Raw genomic sequence first — 22,323 nt, 5'->3', positions numbered from 1 at the left:
CTACGAAGGAAAAATCCTGATAACTAGGCCTGGGACCCTTTAAAGTTTGTGGGCTATAAAATAAGACAGGAGTGTAATTTGAGGAATGTCGATGGAGATTTCGAGCCTGGTTAGTAGTAAGGCTCTCTTTCACAGCCTGAGACGCTCATCCAATGGCGGAGACTTCAGGTGTCAAGAGTCCACAGACAGAGGACTTTCAGGGTAATTTTGCTCATGTGGGCTCAAGCACTGCCATATCACTGAAAATAAGGCCAGTAAGTCTCCATTTGAGATCCGGTAAATGAGTCTGAGAGGTCACACTGATTAATGAATGTGCTAAGTTCAAGAATATCAAAACAAGTAGACTCTAATCAACCACCAACCCACCATAAGTAAATACATCCAATCAGGTGATTGGGAACAAAGGCTGGCACACAAAGTGAACTTAGGGAAGGAGATTTGGAAAAACTGTGACATGGAGATTAATTAGAAGAGAAGGAAACAATTGAAGGGAAAGTCTAGAGAGCTAGGCTAACAAGAGAGGCCGGTGGCAGTGTGGGTAAGGAAGGAATGCAGATTAACCCCTTCCCTGCTTTTGACGGAACCACGCCTTCATGAGCCACGGGCGTGTGCTCATGACTGTGTGGTTCCGTCATGCTGCGGCCGCTCCGCCCACACGGTGCTGATTCCCAGCCTGTGCTGGCGTATTAGTGAGTGGGCGGAGTTGTGACGGAACCACGCCTTCATTAGCACGGCTCGCCCGTGACTCATGACTGTGTGGTTCCATCACGAGCATGGAGGTGCTGCTCTCACACCCCCCACCCCCTCAACAGCGCCGCGGCGGAATTAGCGCAGCGGCCAAGGGGTTAACCTTGGCAACGGTGAGGCCAATTGAGAGGCAGAGACCATCTGGAAGGGCCATGGCACGTGAAGGGAGGGTTGGTATGAATGAAGGTGGGGTAAAGATTATATCGATGAGGAGAGGTAACCTAGAAGAGGGGCTAAGATACAGGAGTTCATCAGTGATTCTGTTGATGACACAGGAGAGACCTGTGGAAAGAGTTGGACAACAGTGTGGTAGCCACAAGCAAGGAGAGTGAAGATAATTCATTGGGTTGTTAACATATACAGTGCCCACATGGGCAAAACCAACCTGAACTTAGCCTTCCAAAGACCTCCCTCTGTGTTCCTCAGATGCAGTGCTAGGAGCCACATACAGGATACAACATTGTCAAGCCTCTCTACCCCCGAACCTTGTCTGTCCCATCTTAATTCTTCAATCGGAATATGGCCTTACCATTGGGGAAGCCGGAGTTTTGCACTCCTACCAATCTCAGAAGCAACATGGACACCAGCAAGCTACAACACTCTGCATTTACTCATTCCAGTGGCCAGGTGTGACTCCAGTTGGAGTTGTGCTTCCATGCTACACAGAGAAAGCTCCAAGTGCCAATCTCACCCAGGAAAGCCTCTGTGCTCCAGCAAGCTCTGCCTCCTGCAACTCTTTCCTTTCCCTGCTTAGCCACAGAGACTGTAGCAATGGATTCCCTGCTGTCAGAAACCCTATCAGAAGGCCACGGGGTTACTGGACTCAACCGTGGTGGTTGAGGCCTTTTGCGCCTGATGTCCCAGGGGCCATCCTACTATGGATCCTGCTCAACTGGGCCGAGTACCCCTTTTTTACTTGACTCAGTGGCAGCTGTGATCAAGCAGTCCATGCTCCCTTGGGGCGGATTTAGATATAGGTCAGTGAATATGATGTTCGAGGCATGAGGGCTGCTGAATTCATATCTGTGCATAGATCGCCGCCTAGTGTTGGGTCCGGATGATTGCACATTGTTGTCCTGGAAGAGTCTTCGAAGTATCACGAGATAGGTGGCTCCTCCCCTGGACGACAGTGCGCATGGGCATCCTCTCCATCCCCAGATTGTTTTTTTCCGCCATTGGGTTCGGATGTCTAATCTTAACTCCAGTTAAATAACTTGTATTCTTTCTATTCCTAGGGCCAAAAGGCCTTCTTAGCGTCGGTATTGTATAGTTCGGTGCCTGGCCCTTTCGGTTCTTCGATCGGCGTCGAAAGAAGATTCTCTCGACAACACAGGCCCAGACTACATCGACGATGCAACGGACCCCGTTTAAGCGGGTCCCCGTTTGTCATTCAAAATATTCGAACTTGGATGTGCACCCAGTGTGCAATACCTGTTTGTCCCCGGACCACGACGAGTCGAAGTGTTTTGCCTGCTCAAGGTTCCGCTCAAAAAAGACTATTAAACTTCGACGCGCAGCAAGGCTGTCGGCCCAGCGGTCGGCACCAGCGCCTGCAAACATCTTCGATGACGGGGACGAGGAACTCTTCCAGGATGAGGAAGAGGTGGAAGATGACGTTCCCGAAGAAATGTCGGACCCGGCGTCGGAGCAGGAATCCAATTTCGAGATGGGCGAGCCAGATGAGGAGTTCGCCCACGACCAACACATCGTCGAGGTAGGGGACGACGATCAGGCCCTTGCGGCCGTTGATGACGACTCGAGTCCGCCCGCAGTTCCGGGGCCTATCATTAACATTCAGCCCTCTCCGGCTCCGGTCGAGGCATCGCCGAAAGGCCTTAGCCAAGATCCATCCTCTCGGTCTACAGCCCCGCGACATAGCCAGGCTAAGACCCTTTCGAAGGAGCCATCGGTTGATTCAGCGAAATCGAAACCGAAACAAACGGAGACGAAATCGAAACCGAAACTACTCAAAATGGTGGTCGGTTCGACGTCGAAGACCTCCTCGAAGGCGGTCTGCGATCCTTCGGCGCCGAAGATACCTGTCGGCGCCAAGACTGGGACTTCGAAGCAGGGCTCAGCCACCAAGAACGTCGCCTCAACGGCCTCGGCGTAGATGCCCGCGTCAACGACCAAACATGGCGAGAAGGGCAAAGGACTTCCGTTGGGAAAAGGTCTGCATCCACCCCTCTCAGGACTCAAGACTGGGCTGGCGAAAAAGGTCGAAGCCACGGCCAAGGACGCCCCGACTTTGTCGTCAACGCCCAAAGATGGAGGCGCACCGCGCCAGGAGCTCGATTCGACGCGGTCAAGCGAGCGGCCTACACAGGCGTCGAAGAAAACCGAAACGAGCGCTTCAGGTTCGAAGCATGCGGACTCGACGCCGCTTAAGTTTGGCCTTCCGCCCACGGCCCGTCCAAAGCAGCTCGAGGTTTCCAAGATGGCGAAGGTGTCCTCCCATGCACAGGTCGTCTATCATGAGCCTTCTTACGACAACCAGGCAAAACTGTTTATTGACTCGGAGTCGGGCAGGCTTACCGTTCACAAGCGGAAGATCGCGCCTGAACATCCCTTGGAAGGTTACAGGATTCCCCTCAAAAGGAAGATGGTCTCCACCACCTCTCCGGTTCTTGTTGAGCCTCTTCAGGACTACTCGCACCATACTGTTCAATCTCCAACACAAAGTGAGGAGGACATGAATGCGGACTATAGCCAAATGGGCTTCTCTTACAATACTGACACTGATCAAGATGTCTCAAATCAATGGTCAGGAGCAGGAGATCAAGGCGATGACCCTGATGACCCCCATACCGCTCCAGACTCTCAGTCCTACATTGTAAAACCATCACCAACTGAGGACACTATAGCATTCAATGCACTAATAGAGCGTGCAGCCCTCAACTATGACGTCGAGATGCATGCTGAGCCAGTGGATGAGGATTTCTTATTTGATACCTTCTCCACATCTGAACGCACCACCAAGACTCTGCCCATGCTTAAAGGAGTCCTCAAGCATGCCACAGCCATTTTCAAGGAGCCAACCAAAGCCAGGGTTATCAATCCCCGGATCGACAAAAAATATAGGCCTGCCCCAGTGGACCCGACCTATATCAAAGGCCAGCTCCCATTGGACTCCCTCGTGGTGGCTAATGCACGCAAAAGGGCTAATTCTCAATCGACTGGTGACGCTCCCCCTCCGGACAAAGAGTCAAAAATCTTTGAAGCGTCTGGGAAGCGTGTGGCAGCGCAAGCCGCTAACATTTGGAGAATTGCCAATACACAGGCCCTGTTGGCTAGGTACGGCAGGGCGCACTACGACACCCTAGAACAATTGATGCAGCACATGCCTGACATGTACAGATAGGCAGCGGAAATGGTTATACAAGAGGGTAAACAGGTCTCCAATGCGTCAATCAAATGTGAACTGGATGCAGCAGACACTGCAGCACGGGCAGTCAATACTAGCGTGATGCTTTGACGCCATGCATGGCTGCGCATCTCAGGGTTCAAATCCGAGATCCAAACTACGCTTCTCAATCAGCCGGTTAATCCGGACTTCCTGTTTGGACCCGAAGTAGACACGACACTTGAGAAAATGAAAAAAGACACTGAGACGGCGAAATCCATGGGGGCTCTCCAGTCACAACAGTTTCGGGGCGGTTCCTTTCGTCGCTCCGGTAACAGGGGAGCAACAAGAGGACAAGCTCAACAGCATTCACAGTACGCCAAGGGCAACACGCAATCTGCCTGAACATCATCAAGGAGGCAAGACGACCGACTACCAGGGCCTGCTATGCTGCCAAATGGAAGCGGTTTGTTATTTACTGCTCCAACAATAACATTAATCCGTTGGACGCATCTACGCAAAACATCATATGTTACTTGTTGCATCTGTACCAATGCAACCTGGCGTACAGTTCCATCAGGATCCATCTGGCGGCCATAGCCGCTTACCTTCAAAACAGGCAGCACCTTTCCGTTTTCAGGGTACCGGCCATTAAAGCCTTTTTAGAAGGACTTAAGAGAGTAATCCCTCCCAGACACCCCCCCTTCACCAGTCTGGAACTTAAATATCGTTCTCACCAGACTCATGGGGCCGCCCTTTGAGCCACGCCATTCCTGTGAAATACAGTTCCTCACCTGGAAGGTGGCCTTCCTAATAGCTATTACATCGCTGCGGAGGGTCAGTGAACTGCAAGCTCTCACAATTCAGGAACCCTACCTGCAAATTCATGCGAATAGAGTGGTGCTTCGCACCAACCCTAAATTCATGCCAAAGGTGGTTTCGCAGTTCCACCTTAACCAGAATATAGAACTGCCAGTTTTCTTTCCTAACCCAGATTCAGTGGCAGACAGAGCACTGCACACCTTGGATGTCAAAAGAGCTCTCCTGTATTACATCGACAGGACAAAAGACTTTCGAAAGACTAAACAACTGTTCGTTGCATTCTCTCCACAACATAAAGGCAACCCAATCTCCAAGTCAGGTATAGCCAGGTGGATTGTTAAATGTATCCAGATATGTTATCAAAAAGCTAAGCGCACATTAACAGTTCCCCCTAGAGCGCATTCCACACGCAAGTTGGGGGCTTCCATGGCTTTCCTGGGTAATATTCCTCTAGAGGACATATGTAGAGCAGCCACATGGACCACCATACATACATTTACCAAACACTACTGCGTAGATGTACACTCCAAACAGCAAGCAGCTGTATGTCAAGCTGTTCTCAGAACTCTCTTTCAGACTGCTGCAGCTGGCACGGGCACCCGCCAGTAAGGATGAAACTGCTATTTATTCTATGCACAGATATGAATTCAGTAGCCCTCATGCCTCGAACGGAATATGCTACTTACCAGTATGCATCTGTTCTTGGCATGAAGGGCTGCTGACATTCATATCGCCCGCCCTCCTCCCCGGTGCCTGTCGCAGCTGCAGCTCTCAGAAGCATTTTCAGGCATGGTCATCACTTTCAGTATTACACTCCATCTCTGCCACAATGGCGAAAAACAATCTGGGGATGGAGAGGATGCCCATGCGCACTGTAGTCCAGGGGAGGAGCCACTTATCTCGTGATACTTCGAAGACTCTTCCAGGACAACAATGTGCAATCATCCGGACCCAACACTAGGCGGCGATCTATGCACAGATATGAATGTCAGCAGCCCTTCATGCCAAGAACAGATGCATACTGGTAAGTAGCATATTCCTTTCAAAACCCAAATTGCAACCAGTACAAACAATAAATCACTGCCCAGCAAAATACTTGCTTATGTAAGAAAAGTAGTATTTTATTTCTAACTCTACAAATGCAATGAAATGCGACATTCAGAAGAAACAACACAATCCCCTTGGAGGTTGGAATTTTAGGAATTGTCCTACATATTTCTGTCCCACCCTCCTTCGTGTAACGTTTTCCGAGTTATTCCCTATTCACTGGTGGCCACATCAGGGAATGCAAACTATATTAGGCTGTACTCCAGAGTTCTCCCTTCAGCTCTTTAGAAATGTAGTCAAAACAGTCTGCGGTGCCGCAGCACTGTTAGCAGCTAGTCCCCGGGGCTATTCAACGCACACCCGCAAGTCAACCTCTTTTCAGAGAAGTCGTGCTGCTCTTGGCCCAAGCAGCTGCACCCAGTGGTGCAGGCTCTCTCTCTGCGATTCTCTCTGATGTCGGAGCAGCTCACTGTTCACGAAGATGCAGTAAGCTGACTTTTCTCAATTGGGCGGGGGGAGGTTTGGGGGGGTGGGGGGGAGAATGAGAATCCTTGCATCTCCCGACTGGAGCCAGCGAGGATGTGACGTCGTCCACGGTGTCGTTGGCAGACCTCTGCCATAAATAGAGGGCAGTTCCCTTGCAGTCCGTGTCAAACTCACGGGTTGTAGCCTCAGTCTCTCCTGCGTGCGACAGTCCAAATCCTTTAGCAACATTGGTACTGGCAGCCCCTCCTGGCATTCATGGTTGCTACAGAACGTGGTTATGAGGGCGCTGGCTCGTCCAGCCCAAGCACCTGAGATGGTCACAAGTCTTGGCACTATTTGAAGTGTTCCTTACATATGGCCCCCTCTGGCATTCAGGGTCACTGCCCTGTGGCGGTACAGGTGTAGCAAGACGCATACTACGCTCAATACACTCGTCAGTCTACGGCAGCCCTCTACTTGCATACAGGGATTGCCGAAAACAATCCTGCACACAGGTAATGGCCTGATCGGTGCACAGCCGAATCCTTACACCTTGCTCAGGGAGTCCTCACTGTATGGCTTCCCACTGGAACTTGCTCCCTCCAACGCTCTTCTCTTCCTCGCAGGGCACACTGGTCTTGGTAAGTAGGCTTTCGTGGTAGCTCCAGGCTCCAGGGCAGGTGGTCTTTGTTTCCCTGGGTGATGTCCCCTCACCAAGCTTGAAAACTAGCAGACCTTGGCCCCCAGTACTGGTCACAGGCAACGTCTTTCAGAGCTTCCACTTCTCACACAGCCTGTCTGGCTGCTTGACAGATGGCAGATTTTTGGGGACTCAACCACCCCCTATAGTCCTTTTCCAGACACTAAATGTGATTTAGGATCTGGGTCTATGAAGGTTTATGTTGGGGTTCTGCTTCTTTTAAAGTGGTCACTTTTCATTTTATACTTTCTTCATGTAAGAGGTCAGTGACACAACCCCGAAGCTGATTAACAATTCATGAGAGTGACTAGAGTTCATACCTGGATGTCAACCACAGTGATATGTGCATCAAAAGATTAACCCCAGACCTCCAGCCCAACTCGCTATTATTCTCTTATCCACCCCATCTCCTTCCTGAGATGTGTCCAGGCCCCTTCATTGCGATCTATCACTGAATCAAAGAGCAGTCTTTTGAAATGTAAAGGAAGACTCTTTTTTTTCCCACCAGTGTGTGTCCCTCCCAGCTCACAGGAATGCAGCAATACACAAATCTGTCTGGGGGATTCCTCTCCTTATCATGTCAAGTAGGTCTGTCCTTCCGAAAACGGAAAACCAGGTCCTTCATGTAATCACACTTGCACTCAGTGTACATTCATAGCACACTTTCTGTTCAGCACAAATACCTCTATGTATTGTACCCTCACTTGTACCCTCACTTGTACAACATGCATACAGCACTGAAGATTTTCTATATTCAACCAGGGTGTGCTATTTTAAAACACACACACTGCCAGCACACACACACACACACTCACTATGTGCGCCCTGCCCAACACTTCACCCTCCTATATTGTACATCACGCTAGCATACATACACCCAGCAAACCCTTTCACTGCACAGCACTACATCTCTCATGTGATGTATTCCTCTCAAGCATACATACACCCAATACATATAATAACCACACATGCACCACACTGTACTGCTCCATTCTTGTACTATACCCTTCCCAGGCACAGATGCAACCAAAGCTGAGTAACTTCTCCTGCACTGCGCAGCACTCCACATCTACCCGAAGTAGGCCACGGGTGAGTTAAGCACTCAGCAGAGGAACTTTTAAACAGGAGAGTGATCCTGTATGACAAAAAACTCTGCATTAGGGATCCAGGCATCAGTAAAGTTGGGCACTCAGGGCAGGGGTACACGTCTACCATGCAGAGGACTTTTCCATCCCAACACCTGCTTACCAACACAGTAAACTAAAGTCAAACACGGGCCTTGCCCCTTTCCGCAGGGAAGTGGATGCAATGGTAGACAGAGACACAGCTGGAGAACGTGTGTGTCTGCCAAATAGGAATGCACTTAACATTCACTAATTGTTCTCCTCTTTTCAGAAATTTGTGGACGTGATGAAGAAGAATTATGGCTTCTCCTCTCCACTTGAGGTAGGTTTTCTTCTTTATTAATTAGACCCATACATGGTAAATATGACTTTTCAAACCTATTACAAATATATATGGCATGTTGGTGGGATTAAAAAACAGTGTGCCGCGAAAAAGGGATCAGTTTTGCAAATGTCCTGCAAGTTTTCCTTGATGCTGAGTCATTTGCATCAGGTCTTGGGCAACTTCTGGTCACTTGGAAATATCCTTTGTAGGTTTTGTCATCTGCCCCTTGTGTCCCAAGGCCTTTGAGCCAATATTCCCTGTGTATACTTCACTCTCACCTTGTGTCCAAGGGCCTTCGAGCCAGTACTCCCTGTGTATACTTCACTCTCTAAGGGTAGGCTGATCAAGAACTAAGGGATAATCCAAGTGGTGGTAGGTTTGAAATTCAGTAACCATATTCACTTTCAATAAACGTTAATGTATAGTCAGTGTAGTACTTTAAAAATATGTGTTTTGTTTTTATTTCTAGTAGAGACATGTAGGGGAATTTGTAAATGATGTACACAAGCAGACAGGAACTACTACCAGAGATTAGGCCCAATAAAGCACCAACCATTTTACAGTGAGATCTGTAGCCAATATTGTCATGTGACTGAGGCTTAAGAAGCCTTTACAATACCTTACAGGACATTTAGGGTGTGGCCATCTTGGTGTCAAACAAATTTGTGAACCCACCAATGAATTAGTGGCCAAATGGTGTATTGAAAGAAGCATATCTCTGCCTATCTGACCTATACCTTGACCCCAAGCAAAAGTCGGGAGGTTGTTCCGCTGCTTTGGGTGTTCTCAAAACCAAACCCAAAAAGGGTGCTAGAAGTGGATTAAGAGGGGGTGTCCAGGGAACCTAAGCTGGTTGACTCCCAGTTAACAGTAAAAGTATTTAACAGGCTTTGTTCTTGTACTTGTGGCGTGGTTAGGGAGGAGGTGATGGAGATATGATGAATAGGCGAAGGACCAGTGGCCTTCCATAATGCTGACAAAAGTTAGGTTTCAGTTTCCGAAGGGTAGTGGGGAAGAAAAGATAGCCAGTGCCTTGCACACAAGGGAGGTAAGGTCCATTTCACGAAACTGGCAGGGGGCACACCCCTTGTTAGAAAAAAAGCTCCAGTGTTTAGGGTTAGTCTGATACCAGAATGGTTTAACAGTGATGACCCAAGAACCATAAGTAGTAGAGCGATGGTTTGAATGGTCTTGACTCAAGCCTGATCATCCCCAGACGTGAAGGGAACCCTGTTGTAGGTTTGTGAGCGAACCTCTAGTGTTGCTTCATCTCATTTAGCAGATAAAGGAACACTGTAGAGTTGCACATGCTGCACTTCCCACGTCCTAGGCCCACCACACTACTAGGATCAGGTAGGACCTATATGCTAATCTCTGGGTCATTGCTCTTTGGTCCTTGTGAGCATGGTTCCATGTACACTGACTCCTGGGCCAGCTCTTCCTCGAGTCAATTTTCAAGCAGGCATCGGCCTCAGAAAGGCATTGGTCTTGTACTTGTGGTGTGGTAAAGATACGATGAGTAGATGAAGGACCAATGACAGTCACAATTCTGGCACAGTGTCCTCAAAGCCCACACTGCTGTTTATTCTTGAAGTCAAGATGAGTACAGAAGTATGGGTCCCTGAGGAACAGCATTTGCTGAACATGGGACTACTGGCAAAAAGTTAGAGCCCAGTCATAGACCACTTGCAAATGTGAGCTCACCATCCAACAAGAGTAGAGAACATTTTGATACAAACTTTACTGGACTCCATACAATACAGGACAGAAAAAAAGAGAAAAAACAGATGTCCATTCTGATGTCGTCAGAGCAAATCATCCAAATGCAGACAGCTGTTTTACCAGGACTGTTGCTGGGCAGAGCATGCCTGTGTGCTTCACATGGCACAAGGGCCGAGCTTAACTTGACATTACTTTGGTACTATTACCAGGTAAATTTGTGTGGAGTGGCATTCAAGACCAAATCGGGACATGGGTAAGCCACAAATATGTTCTCTGTAGTGCAGGGCTTGTGCTCTGCTACTGGCAATGTGCCACATCCGAAGGAGTGAAGACAACTAAAAAGGGGCCTCTGTACTAGTCTGTAGTCACTGTGTCCTTGTGGAGGACACTTTACATCTCACGCAGCATTCACACACCCCGCCTCCTTCAAAAAGCTCCACACCCACCCCATGTAGTCGAATTACAGTAAAGAATCACATTTAGGATGATAGTTTGCTCAGCGCCGGGAAACCCTTTTTGGGTAGCCTGCGCTTCATAAGAGTATATAATAATAATATTGTGTGGTAGATTAGATTTATTATAAAAGGACCCGGAGGCACCCCTCCAGAGGGTGCCGTTTAGAATTCCTCTATCACCTTTACCTTCATGCATGGTGAGCATCTCTCAAATTCCCCATACCCAGGTGATGGGCTGCCCGATCCCTCTGCTCCTTCGCTCGTTTTTCTACCCTTTTTATCTCTCACCTTTCTGCACCTCTGCTCTTTTTTGCCTTATTTCTGCCCATTTCCCTTTCTCTCCCTCTGCTCCTTCACTCGTTTTCACTCGTTTTTCTACCTTTTCCATCTTTCTGCCCTTTTCTGCATCTCTACTCTTTTGTGCCTTATTTCTGCTTATTTTCCCTTTTTCCTTTATCCCTTCTTTCCTCCCTTTACCTTTCCCCGCCGCTACTGCCCCCGCGGCCCCTCCCCCCCAGCGCGACCAGCCTTTTCCAGCTCCTCTCCCCGCTCCCACCTCCCAGCTGTCCAGCCCTCCCCGACCCCTACTTAATGGCGGCCAATGCGCGGCCGGGCTGCAGGCGCGCCGCTGGTGCAACGAAGGCGCGTCAAAGGCAAGCACGTCTGCGCCCGTCCGCGACCCATCCGCGACCAGCACCAGGAACCCTGGACCTCCGCCCCGCCAACGCTACGACCCAGCAGCACTCCGCGCACTCAACCCAGGCTGCAACAACTGCAAGCTAGCATCACCAGCCGACACCCATGGACCCTTCAGCTGTCACCGCTGCCGGCACACCTGCAGCACCGCCATGAACACAGATCCAGCACAACCCGCCCACAGGAACACAACCGAACCGAAGACCCTGCAATGCATCCTCCTCAACGTCCGATCCCTCCACAAACACGCCACAGAAATCTGGGTCCTCCTCGACGGCACCACCCCGGACGTAGCATTCTTCACCGAAACCTGGACCAACGCCACCTCAGGACCGGACATCGCCATCGCCATCCCCCAAGGATACAAGATCCACAGGAAGGACCGCCCCACCCACCCAAGAGGAGGAATCGCCATCGTCCACAGATCCAGCCTCTGCCTGAGCACACTCCCTGACGAGTCCACAGGACTGATGGAACACCTTCACTTCAAGATACTGGCCAGCCCCACTGCCGCCCTCCGAGGAACCCTCATCTACCGGACCCCGCGGACCCTTCGCCAACTCCATCACGGACATTATCTCCCCGCAGGCCATCGCATCCACCAACTACACCCTGCTGGGAGACCTCAACTTCCACCTCGACAATCAACTGGACCCCAACACCACATGCCTCCTGGACAACCTCCACAACATTGGACTCTGCCAGATCGTGACCGAGCCCACGCACTCAGCAGGACACACCCTCGACCCCCTCTTCACTACAGGAAACTCCATCACCTTCAGGCACACCACCGAACTCCCATGGACCGACCATCGTTGCGTCCACTTCCCCTTCAGAACACCCACCATGCACTGACACCAGCACCTGCTTCCACAAAGAAACTGGACCAAAATCACCGACGACCAGCTCTTCTCCTCACTCAACAACTCCACCCCAACCATCGCGGAAAACGACGACCCCAACACCGCAGCCCGAACCCTGCATAGATGGATCTCGGACAGCACCAACACCATAGCCCCCCTCAAGAAAAACAATACCCGTGCCAAGAAAGCCAGATGGTTTACCACCGAACTTCGAGAGTCCAGGCGCACATGCCGCCGCCTCGAAAAGGCCTGGAGAAACACCAAATCCACAGAAGCCCACAACAACTTCAGAGCCGCCACCAACGCTCACCATCAACTCATCAGAGAAACGAGGAAAAAAGCGATTGAAGACCGAACCTCCACCCACGCACACAACAGCAAGGAACTCTTCAGCATCATCAAGGAGTTCGCCCAACCCACCAGCGAGTCTACCAACATCCCTCCCTCACAAGACCTCTGCGACAAACTCAGCACCTTTTTCCACCACATAATCAAGAGCATCTACGACAACTTCGACGAAGACAACCAACACACTGAACCCTCACCTACCACCCCGACACCCGGAAACCAGCGATTGATGACTGGACAGCCCTCACCACCAAAGACACACTGAAGACAATGAAGTCAATCCACTCAGGGGCCCCCACGGACCCCTGCCCCCACCACATCTTCAACAGAGCCGCTGACACCATCGCACCCATGCTCTGCCACACCATCAACCGCTCCCTGGCGACCGTCTCGTTCCCTGACGACTGGAAAGACGCCAAGGTCAACCCCCTCCTAAAGAAACCCCCAGCGGACCCCACCAACCTCAAAAACTACAGACCCATTTCCCTGCTCCCTTTCCCAGCGAAAGTCATCGAGAAAGCCATCAACAGCCAACTCGCCACATTCATTGAAGAACACAACATCCTCGACTCTTCCCAATCCGGCTTCAGAAAAAACCACAGTACGGAAACCACCCTCCTCGCCGCAACAGACGACATCCGCACCCTACTGGACAAAGGAGAAACAGTAGCCCTCATCCTCCTAGAGCTATCAGCGGCGTTCGACACAGTCTCCCACCGCACTCTATGACGCAGGAATCCAGGACAAGGCCCTCAACTGGATCTGCTCCTTCCTCTCCGGCAGGACGCAACGGGTTAGACTCCCCCCTTTCCTCTCAGACCCCACACCTACCACCTGCGGAGTCCCCCAGGGCTCTTCCCTCAGCCCGACGCTCTTCAACGTCTACATGGCTCCACTTGCCCCCATCGTCAGAACCTACGGATTCAACATCGTGTCATACGCAGATGACACCCAGCTCATCCTCTCCCTATCCAAGGAACCCAACACCGCCAGACGCAACTTTCGAGAAGGCATGGAAGCCGTCGCCAAATGGATGAAAAACAGTTGCCTACAACTAAACACCAACAAAACAGAAGTACTCATCATGGGCCCAAACCCCGACGCCTGGAGCGACACCTGGTGGCCCACCGCCCTCGGAAACTCGCCAACCCCCACAGACCATGCACGCAACCTGGGAATCATCCTGGACTCCAAGCTCAAAATGGACCGCCAGATCAACTCTGTCTCATCTTCCTGCTTCCCCACCCTCCACCTCCTTCGTAAGACCTTCAAATGGATCCCCCTTGAACACCGAAAGACAGTCACTCACGCCCTGGTCACCAGCAGACTCGACTATGGCAACGCACTCTATGCCGGAATAAACAAAAACCTCATCCGCAAGCTACAGAACATCCAGAACGCCGCCGCAAGACTGGTCCTCAACCTGCCAAAACACAGCCACATCTCCCAGCACCTGCGCACACTCCACTGGCTCCCTGTCGAGGCGAGAATCACCTTTAAAATGCTCACCCACGCACACAAGGCCCTCCACGGCACCGGACCAGCATACCTGAACAGCCGGCTAAAATTCCACGCACCCCAAAGGACCCTACGATCAGCCCAGCTCTCCTACGCCGAGGTCCCCTGCACCAGAAAGACCAGATCGGGAGGCCGCTCCTTCTCCTTCCTCGCGGCCAAAGCATGGAACGCCCTTCCGCTCCACCTCAGACAGACAACATCGCTCCCCATCTTCGCAAGAAACCTCAAAACCTGGCTCTTCGACAGACCCCCTGCTTGATGGAATGGAACCTGCACCCCCCCCCCCCCCCCTAGCGCCTTGAGACCCTTACGGGTGAGTAGTTGCGCTTTAACAAACTCCTGATTGATTGATTGATTGATTGCCACTCTCCAGTACGTGTGGATGTACACTTCATGAGTATCCTCATTCAGCACGGTCTAGTAATTTGCTTAGGCCTACCAAAACCCATGGGGCATCTCCAGTTTTTTGAGGATGTCCAGTGCACTGTAGAGAACAGAAAGTGGGCAAGAACAAAGGAAATGCAATAGGTCTCGCAATTGCGTGAGTTAGAGCTATTGGTTTTGTAAATGGCAATGTCCTTTACCTATGTGTTATGTAGTGTACGTGTGCAATGTGTAGTCGAATTATATGGTTTGGATTGGACTTGTTAGTTGTGGAATTGAAGTGGTGTCTTAGAGGTATTGGTTAGTGCGGTGATAATGGTGTTCATAGGCTGGTCCGGGTAGTATTGGTTACTGTAGTGGTAGTTAGGCTGGTGATAGTTATGGTGGTGAAGGAGGGTGGTGGTTGGTAGAGTGTCACATAAGATTAGTGTGGAGTTTTCTATAGCTCCTAGAAAATGAAAAGGGGCAGTATTTAGCGCTTTGTGGAGCCAGAGCAAGCAGTGGGTAAAGTACCAGCTCCATCACCTGGGGATGGCTGCCTATGCCTGACAGAGTGAAGCCAGCAGGGCTTCCATTCCTTTAAAACTGAAAGCACACACATGCCTTGTTTATGTAATAGTTTTACTACCTACCCAGCTGGTTTGCCTCTGCGCTGTGGGGATCTAATTAGTTGTATTCCTAGGAGATAGTGTTACTGTCTGAGGTAGTGCTCAGAGGGCTGCTGTGCAGGAACTGATTTAAAAGACAATCACTGCATGCATCAAGTTGTATTTTTGGTATATGATGGAAAAACACTGACATGTAATGGCAGACAGCCACAATGGGCAGCTTTCAGAGGAGGATCATTATGGTTGTCCATGGAGCTGTCGCTTAGCCCTAAAGACTCTTTGGGTAAGGGTATTCAGTCTTTACCGTTCGCTATAATAAATATGTATATTCAGTCTTTGCTGTTCGCTATAATAAATAACATGGAGGCAACAGAGAAGCACACAAAAAATGAGAGAGCAATAGGTGAAAAAGTCCTGCACGAAACAGTAATTTGGCACGGGGTGCGCAGGAGTACACAGCGCTTGAGAGGGCAGAGCACAGGGATCAGAGAATCATACAACGGACACAACTGAAAAACATTTTAACTTTGCAACAGTGTAGCAGCACCACAGATACCATTACCTGGCCTTTGCCGTGGTGCGCCACGTGCCACGCAGGGACTGCAAAAAGCACCTGTCTTAGAATGGACTTTACTACACTTCAAAGTTGGTGGTCTGTGCATGACTGCTCATGCATGAATAGCCATCTTGGAGTTAAAGTAATGGCCGAAAGTGAAAGTAATGGGTCAAAAGCAACGGGAGTATACCCAAATGACCCTTGTATACCTGGGCATAGAAGGTAATTATAAGAAAGAGAGGTGGTGTAAAGGAATAAATACAAAGCAGTTATTCAGTTGGGTACATTTAATTTACCCTCACCGCGTTTATTTTTCACAGTGAATATATCAAACAAAGTTATATCCTACATGGACAATAGCACCTAATTAAGGAAATACACAAAAATGAAATATATCACACCATTTTGTACATTTTCAAGAACTAAATATAAATATCACATAGTAACCCTACAAATACATTTTTGGTAGTGACTTCCATACAATAAGGAGGATTCAATAGAACTATAGTGTGCTTCGAAATTATAGGGTGTCACACTAAAATAAATTGGATCAGTTGATTAACTCTGAAGTGTGTCACTGAGACTACTTCCTAGTGGTCTGTCCTTAATTGTATGGAAGTCACTACCAAAAATGTATTTGTAGGATTAGTATGTGATATTTATATGTAGTTCTTGTTTGTGTACAAGAAAGTGAAAGTAATGGCATCGGTTGCCAATTTGCGACATGAGCAATACTGGCCTGATAAATGAAGCATGGATACAAAGCGACTGACGGCAGCAGCCTGTCATTTAGTCTTCAATCATCGCGCTGCAGTAGGTGTGCATTGCAGGTCACTGGAACTTCTCAGCATCATACTGGCTCCTGCCGAGCTTCACTCTCCCCTTCCTGACATCCAAACTCGGATAATTAAGAGACGCCGGGCGCGAGCAAAAGAGACGCTGTGTTAAGACCTTCGAGGCACTCCAGCGGGAATATAAACTGAGCGACAGGGAATATTACCGTTATCTCCAAGTTAGCCATGCGATTAACTCGGTTTTCCCGGCTGACACTACTATCCCGGATTCCTCCCCTCTTGAGGATAGAGTGCTTGATGGAAACGTCCCCGACAGCACTATATCTCTTATTTATAAGAAACTGATCAACGATCGCTCGGATCTCCTTCTGCAACTGCGGAACGCTTGGACCAGTGACGGGTTAGAACTGGACGATGAAGACTGGCAGGCGGCGATATCTTCCCCTAAAGAGGTAGCGATTCCGGCACGTCCTAGGTTGGTGCAACTTAAAAAACTGCATCGAGTAAATGTCACGGGCCCACGACTGATACATATGGGTTTTTCTGTGGATGGATTGTGTAGGTGCGGATGTGGTATGCTGGCTACCTTTTTGCATATCCTCTGGGAATGTCCGGAGGTGGCGACGTTTTGGCGCCGAGTGCATGCAGTTATGGTGAAGTGACGGGGTTGTGTTGTTGCCTGAGGCCAGACGTTGTCTGTTGAATGTATGGGAACCGAATGACTGTACTGTTGCTCAAACTCAATGGGTCACATTGGGTAATATGGTTGCTAAACGGGACATAGCCCAGTTATGGGGTTCCCCAAGGCCGCCAACGCTCCTAACGTGGAAAGAAAATATGGACTGGTCTATGTTCAGAGAGAAAACTGTATATGTCTCCCGCGGCAGACCCAAGAAATGGGGTAGGATCTGGGGTCAATGGAACGCATACCGTGGAGAGATTTTCACCCCCCCATTCACCGACCTTCCGGATCCCCTTCTTCTCCCTTGACCGAGCGTTCCCTGTACTTAGTTTTTGTTGACTACACTGTATTGTTTTGCTCCCGGGTACCCCCCCGTACCCTCTCCGATATTTCTCCTCTCTTATATTGTAACACGTCTTTCACCCGTCTCCCACTGCCATAAGGGACAGCCAGTTTTTACATAGTAATGCCTCGATCTTTTTTGCGTTTTGTTTGTGGTTTTATTTATATAAAAGATAAAATGTGAAACCTTTCACTGCTCCTAATTATACCACCTGCTTCTACATCATCACGAAATATCGCTGCTGGACCCCCGGGTTGTCGGCTGAAGAGCTGTGTACTTTGATGTTGATGTTGTGTTTGACTGACCAGCCTCCGTGGTTGTAGGTCTGTAACTGCCTCATTCTTTACATAATAAAGGTTTTCAAAAAAAAAGACGCTGTGCACGAGCAAATGATCCAGTCTGGGTGGGCAGGGGCCAAAAGGAGACAGGGCGGGAACAAATAAGCCTCACTGTCAATCGGAGGCTAGCGTTCAGCTTAAAGGATGACGGCAGTCAATGAGAATCATGGGCGGAGCTTCGACCCCACTTCCTGAAGCAACCTGACGACAATGGATCTCGCAAAGTGAGGAGCGCATGCGCTGCGATGCTAGGCGAGACCTAAAAAAGGACAGAATAGTACAGCTGTCTACACAGGGCACTGGCACACTGAGCCGGAAAAGCATGAGGCTCTGACACCTTTAGCCCAAACACCCTTCCAGCTCTCTCCATGCCCATCCGACAGTCTCCCGCTTGTAACATATCTCTTGCACTCTTCTCTTTCAGATAGCCATCACAATGAAGAACCAGGACGTGAAGGAGGAGTTCAGGGAGCTGTACAGTGACTATCTAAGGGAGCAGGTGAGTTCGGCATGGTGTCTTCTGCAGTTCTGGGAGTCAGCCATAACTGCAAACTGGGCCTGCTGCTTCTGAGAGGTGGTGAGGCTATGGCAGAATCAGTTACATGCTGTCGGTAGGCTCTGCTGGTTATCAAAGACCTGAAGAAAATCGTTTCACATAGGCCCTGATTCAGAGCTCCAATATGAATTCTGATCCCAGCTTAAACAGAGGTTTGCACACCAGATTTGCAAGTGTTGCAGTAAACACCGCACCTCTGCAATTTGCTTCTCATTGTTTCTGCAAGTCAAATATATAACCATTTGTTAAGGGTAAAATGACCAGTGAATAATGAGAACACTCCAGCCCGAACTGCCAAGCCATGAGCTCCCTAGACCGGAAACAAGCTTCCTGGGACCGTTTTCAGGGCACCATCTCATCAGCCAGGCTAGCTTGAATCCAATTTGTCGCCTCAAGTGGGAAGGTTGTGCCCAGGCGTGGGTCCCGTGCTCACTATGCCACCGGAGGCAAACTACCTGGCTGATGAGTGGTGATACCCTTGAAACCAGTCCCAGGATGCTTGTTTCTGGTCCAGGGGGACCTAGCTTGGCAGTTCGTGCTGGACTGTTCCCATGGGAGCAGGGTCAAGACTGATTTGCATATGGCTGGGTTTGAGCTGGAATGGCATTATGTACACAAACCATGGATTTAGGCTCAGATCTCTGTACTGGGGGTGACATTGCTCATCATTCCGTCCATCAACTGTTCAATTTATTCTTTTAATCTAAGCAGTGTGTGATAGATAAATAGCTTTCAATGTAGAGGCGTCGAGACATTGGCTTTACCATCTGCACTTACTCTTAAAAGATGTCCCGTTAACCCCTCACCCTGAGTGTCAGTATCTGTTATGTGGATTTATTGATGAAAGAGGAAGATATTAGCAGTGCTGGGAATGTAAACAAGCATTGGTAAATGCTTTAGGTTTCGCCTATGTGATTAGGTAGAGAGACCTATTGTAGTCAAACCTGAAAGCTGAGGATTTGTAGAAGTGCAGATACTCGTGAACGCTCTTCTATCCCCCTGCCTTGCTCTTCAAAGGCTCCCCTTACCATTTGCTCCTGCTTCCCCGCCCAATGCTTCACACTTCACGGCCGCCAGGCCGTGACTCGCATTTTTTTTCTCTGTGCCCTCACCTCTCCAGCCCCTCCCTGCTCGCCGTGCTCCTTGCTTCCAGCCCAGGCAAACTCATGCCTTCAAAACGTGACAGCATTGTACAGCCCGGCCGCCTTTTGGTATTCATCAGTGTGTTAAAGTGCATGTTCCCGTGCACGAGCTTGCCATTTGCTCAGGCATTTCTCCTCCCCCCTAATTAGTCACCCCTGCTGTTGCTGTCCACGGCCGGCCGTACTTTGTCTCGCATTTCTCCTCCCCCCCCCCCCCCTCCCCACAGAAATGCCAAGAGCTTGTTAACAATGCTTTCTCTGCTGTAGCTGTATACCAAGTGAGAAGTGGGCCGTTTCAGAATGTAGACACTTCAGTGGCTGGCTCTTGAAGAGCCTATCTCTCCTGTAATCCTCGCTTGCAAAGAGTGGGCAATTTAACTTGTCATCAGAATAGGTTGAGACCGATCTTTTAAGCAGTCTGATCCGAACACAATGCTGTGCGAATGCCCTGCAGCTACACTGTCGGAGTATAGCTTCATCTTGTTAAGCATTATATCGGTATTTCTCATATATACCCACTTAACAAGTGCTGGAGTTGACCTGAAGCTGGAGTATATCCCCTGCATGCTTTTACCGACCATTGAAAAGGCTGATTGGCGTTGAACTGGTGGTTGTCTTTTGGCCATTACCACGTTTTTAATCCAAGTTTGTGCTGAGATATACCATTGTTTGTCTTAAGAACTTCGGAACCAAGTTTTCCAGGAGCTGTTTGTTGACAACTTTTGCAAGCAAGCTGCTTGACACTCTCTCTTTCTTACACACGCCCTCTGAGGCGCGCATTCACACACGTGCACATACTTTCACGCACACTCCCGCTCAGACAATCATGAAGACACTCTAACACGCACTTTTTCTTTGTTTCATCCTCTATTTGTTTCACCCTCTCTCTCACTATTTCCCATGGTAATCCTTTCTTTGTTCATCTTTCTCGATGTGTCACATCATTGCTTATTTCTCTCTTTCACACAAACATACACACACACTCGTTCACACCTGCACTCTCTCACTCTTCCCCTTGCTCTGCCTTCCACTTTCTCTCTTGAGATCTCTTTCCTCTAGACTCTTTCTGCCTCTCTCGTAGTCTCTATCTACACTGTCTGTTCACACTGTTCGCCTCTGACTGTGCGATTTGCTGGCTCGCGGTGTGAAATGTGCTCGCCTGCCCAGCCGTATTTCTCCAGCACATACCAAGGAGAGTTTGGCAGTATGCAGATGACATTTCATCTCCGAATCCCTGTTGCACCCATCTTGCACTTTCGGATGCTCGGTAATCATTGCAAATGAGAAGCTCGGCTCCTCTTTCCCTCTCCAGTACAGCTGCTCCCCGCAGCCCTACCAACCCAACTCTGGATTCCAGTGTCACTTATATCATTAACACACAACTCTGGCACCAACTTAGACACAAGCTCTTCCCTACGCAATTCATTAATTATTTTTGTTTTCACCACGATAATAATAAATACACAATTTTGGACATGCTAAAACAATTTCAGCTAACTATTGTTTAAAGCAGACGCATAAACGTAGTGCTGTCCGTGGAAAAGGAGGGCATCTGAGACTGGGTGCTGCAAAAGATGCCCTGCGTTAGCGAAGAAGATGCTCCAAGCTACTTCAAGAGGGGCGAGGATGGGAGAGAGGATATCTCAGCTGCATTCACGCTGACAACAGTACATCTAACTTTAGAGAGGCCAGGGTAATGACCCCCGCCCCCCTCCCCCCGACTGTACTTTTCTGGCATCAGATTTCTGTGTTGGCTTCTTTCTAGCTCTGTCTCCCGTTTGGCACTGTACAAAATGTTCTCATAAAATATTGATGGTTTGAACAGTATTTTTTTATTTCCAAAACGATTCTGGTCTTGTTGATGCAAGAAAGAAATGTGTTTTGTAGTTTGTGATAACTGGTATTAGAAAAGAAGGTTTTCAGATCACTTTGTCCCTATTATGTCTTTTTGTGAGGCCGTTTTACGTGTAAAGAACACAAAAATAAAGTTTTATTGATGGTGGTGGAAATAATTTGTTCATATTGGAATTTCTTATTTCAACGGGGGTGTTTGGCTTTCTAAAAGTACCATTATCACAGTTTTTTAGACCTGAAAAAGTATGTGATATTAAGAGATTTAATTTATTTGCAAATTGTTTGGAATACCTAGAAATGCTCTTTGTAAAATTTACTGTTTAAAATGGTGTAGATACATGGCATCAGACATCCACAAACTTCAAACATCCACAAACTTCAAACATCCACAAGCGTCAAACATCCACAAGCGTCAAACATCCACAAGCGTCAAACATCCACAAGCGTCAGGCATCCACAAGCGTCAGGCATCCACAAGCGTCAGGCATCCACAAGCGTCAGGCATCCACAAGCGTCAGGCATCCACAAGCGTCAGGCATCCACAAGCGTAAGGCATGCACCAGCGTAAGGCATGCACCAGCGTCCGGCATGCACAAGCTTCAAGCATTCACAAACATCAGACATCCACAAGCATCAGACATCCACAGGCGTCAGACATCCACAGGCGTCAGACATCCACAAGCGTCAGACATCCACAAGCGTCAGACATCCACAAGCGTCAGACATCCACAAGCGTCAGACATCCACAAGCGTCAGACATCCACAAGCGTCAGACATCCACAAGCGTCAGACATCCACAAGCGTCAGACATCCACAAGCATCCACAAGCATCAGGCATCAACAAGCATCAGTCATCCACAAGCATCAGTCATCCACAAGCAACAGACATCC

At 49.2% G+C, this 22,323-nt stretch overlaps 1 protein-coding gene across 1 annotated transcript in view; it reads left to right on the top strand.

Moving 5' to 3' along the window:
* LOC147703662 (RING finger protein 112-like) overlaps positions 1-22,323 on the top strand; it is a 247,865-nt gene that overhangs the window by 184,110 nt on the left and 41,432 nt on the right. Inside the window, exons 11-12 of the mRNA XM_086932000.1 lie at positions 8,520-8,570; positions 18,305-18,379. Coding sequence (XP_086788126.1) covers positions 8,520-8,570; positions 18,305-18,379 — 126 coding nt within the window. The remainder of the gene's footprint in view (positions 1-8,519; positions 8,571-18,304; positions 18,380-22,323) is intronic.

The sequence above is a fragment of the Lissotriton vulgaris genome, chromosome 7 (assembly GCF_964263255.1).
Source record: "Lissotriton vulgaris chromosome 7, aLisVul1.2, whole genome shotgun sequence".
Taxonomy (NCBI): Eukaryota; Metazoa; Chordata; class Amphibia; order Caudata; family Salamandridae; genus Lissotriton; species Lissotriton vulgaris.
The sequence above is the reverse complement of the archived record's forward strand: the minus strand, read 5'-3'. Positions and strand labels throughout refer to the sequence as shown.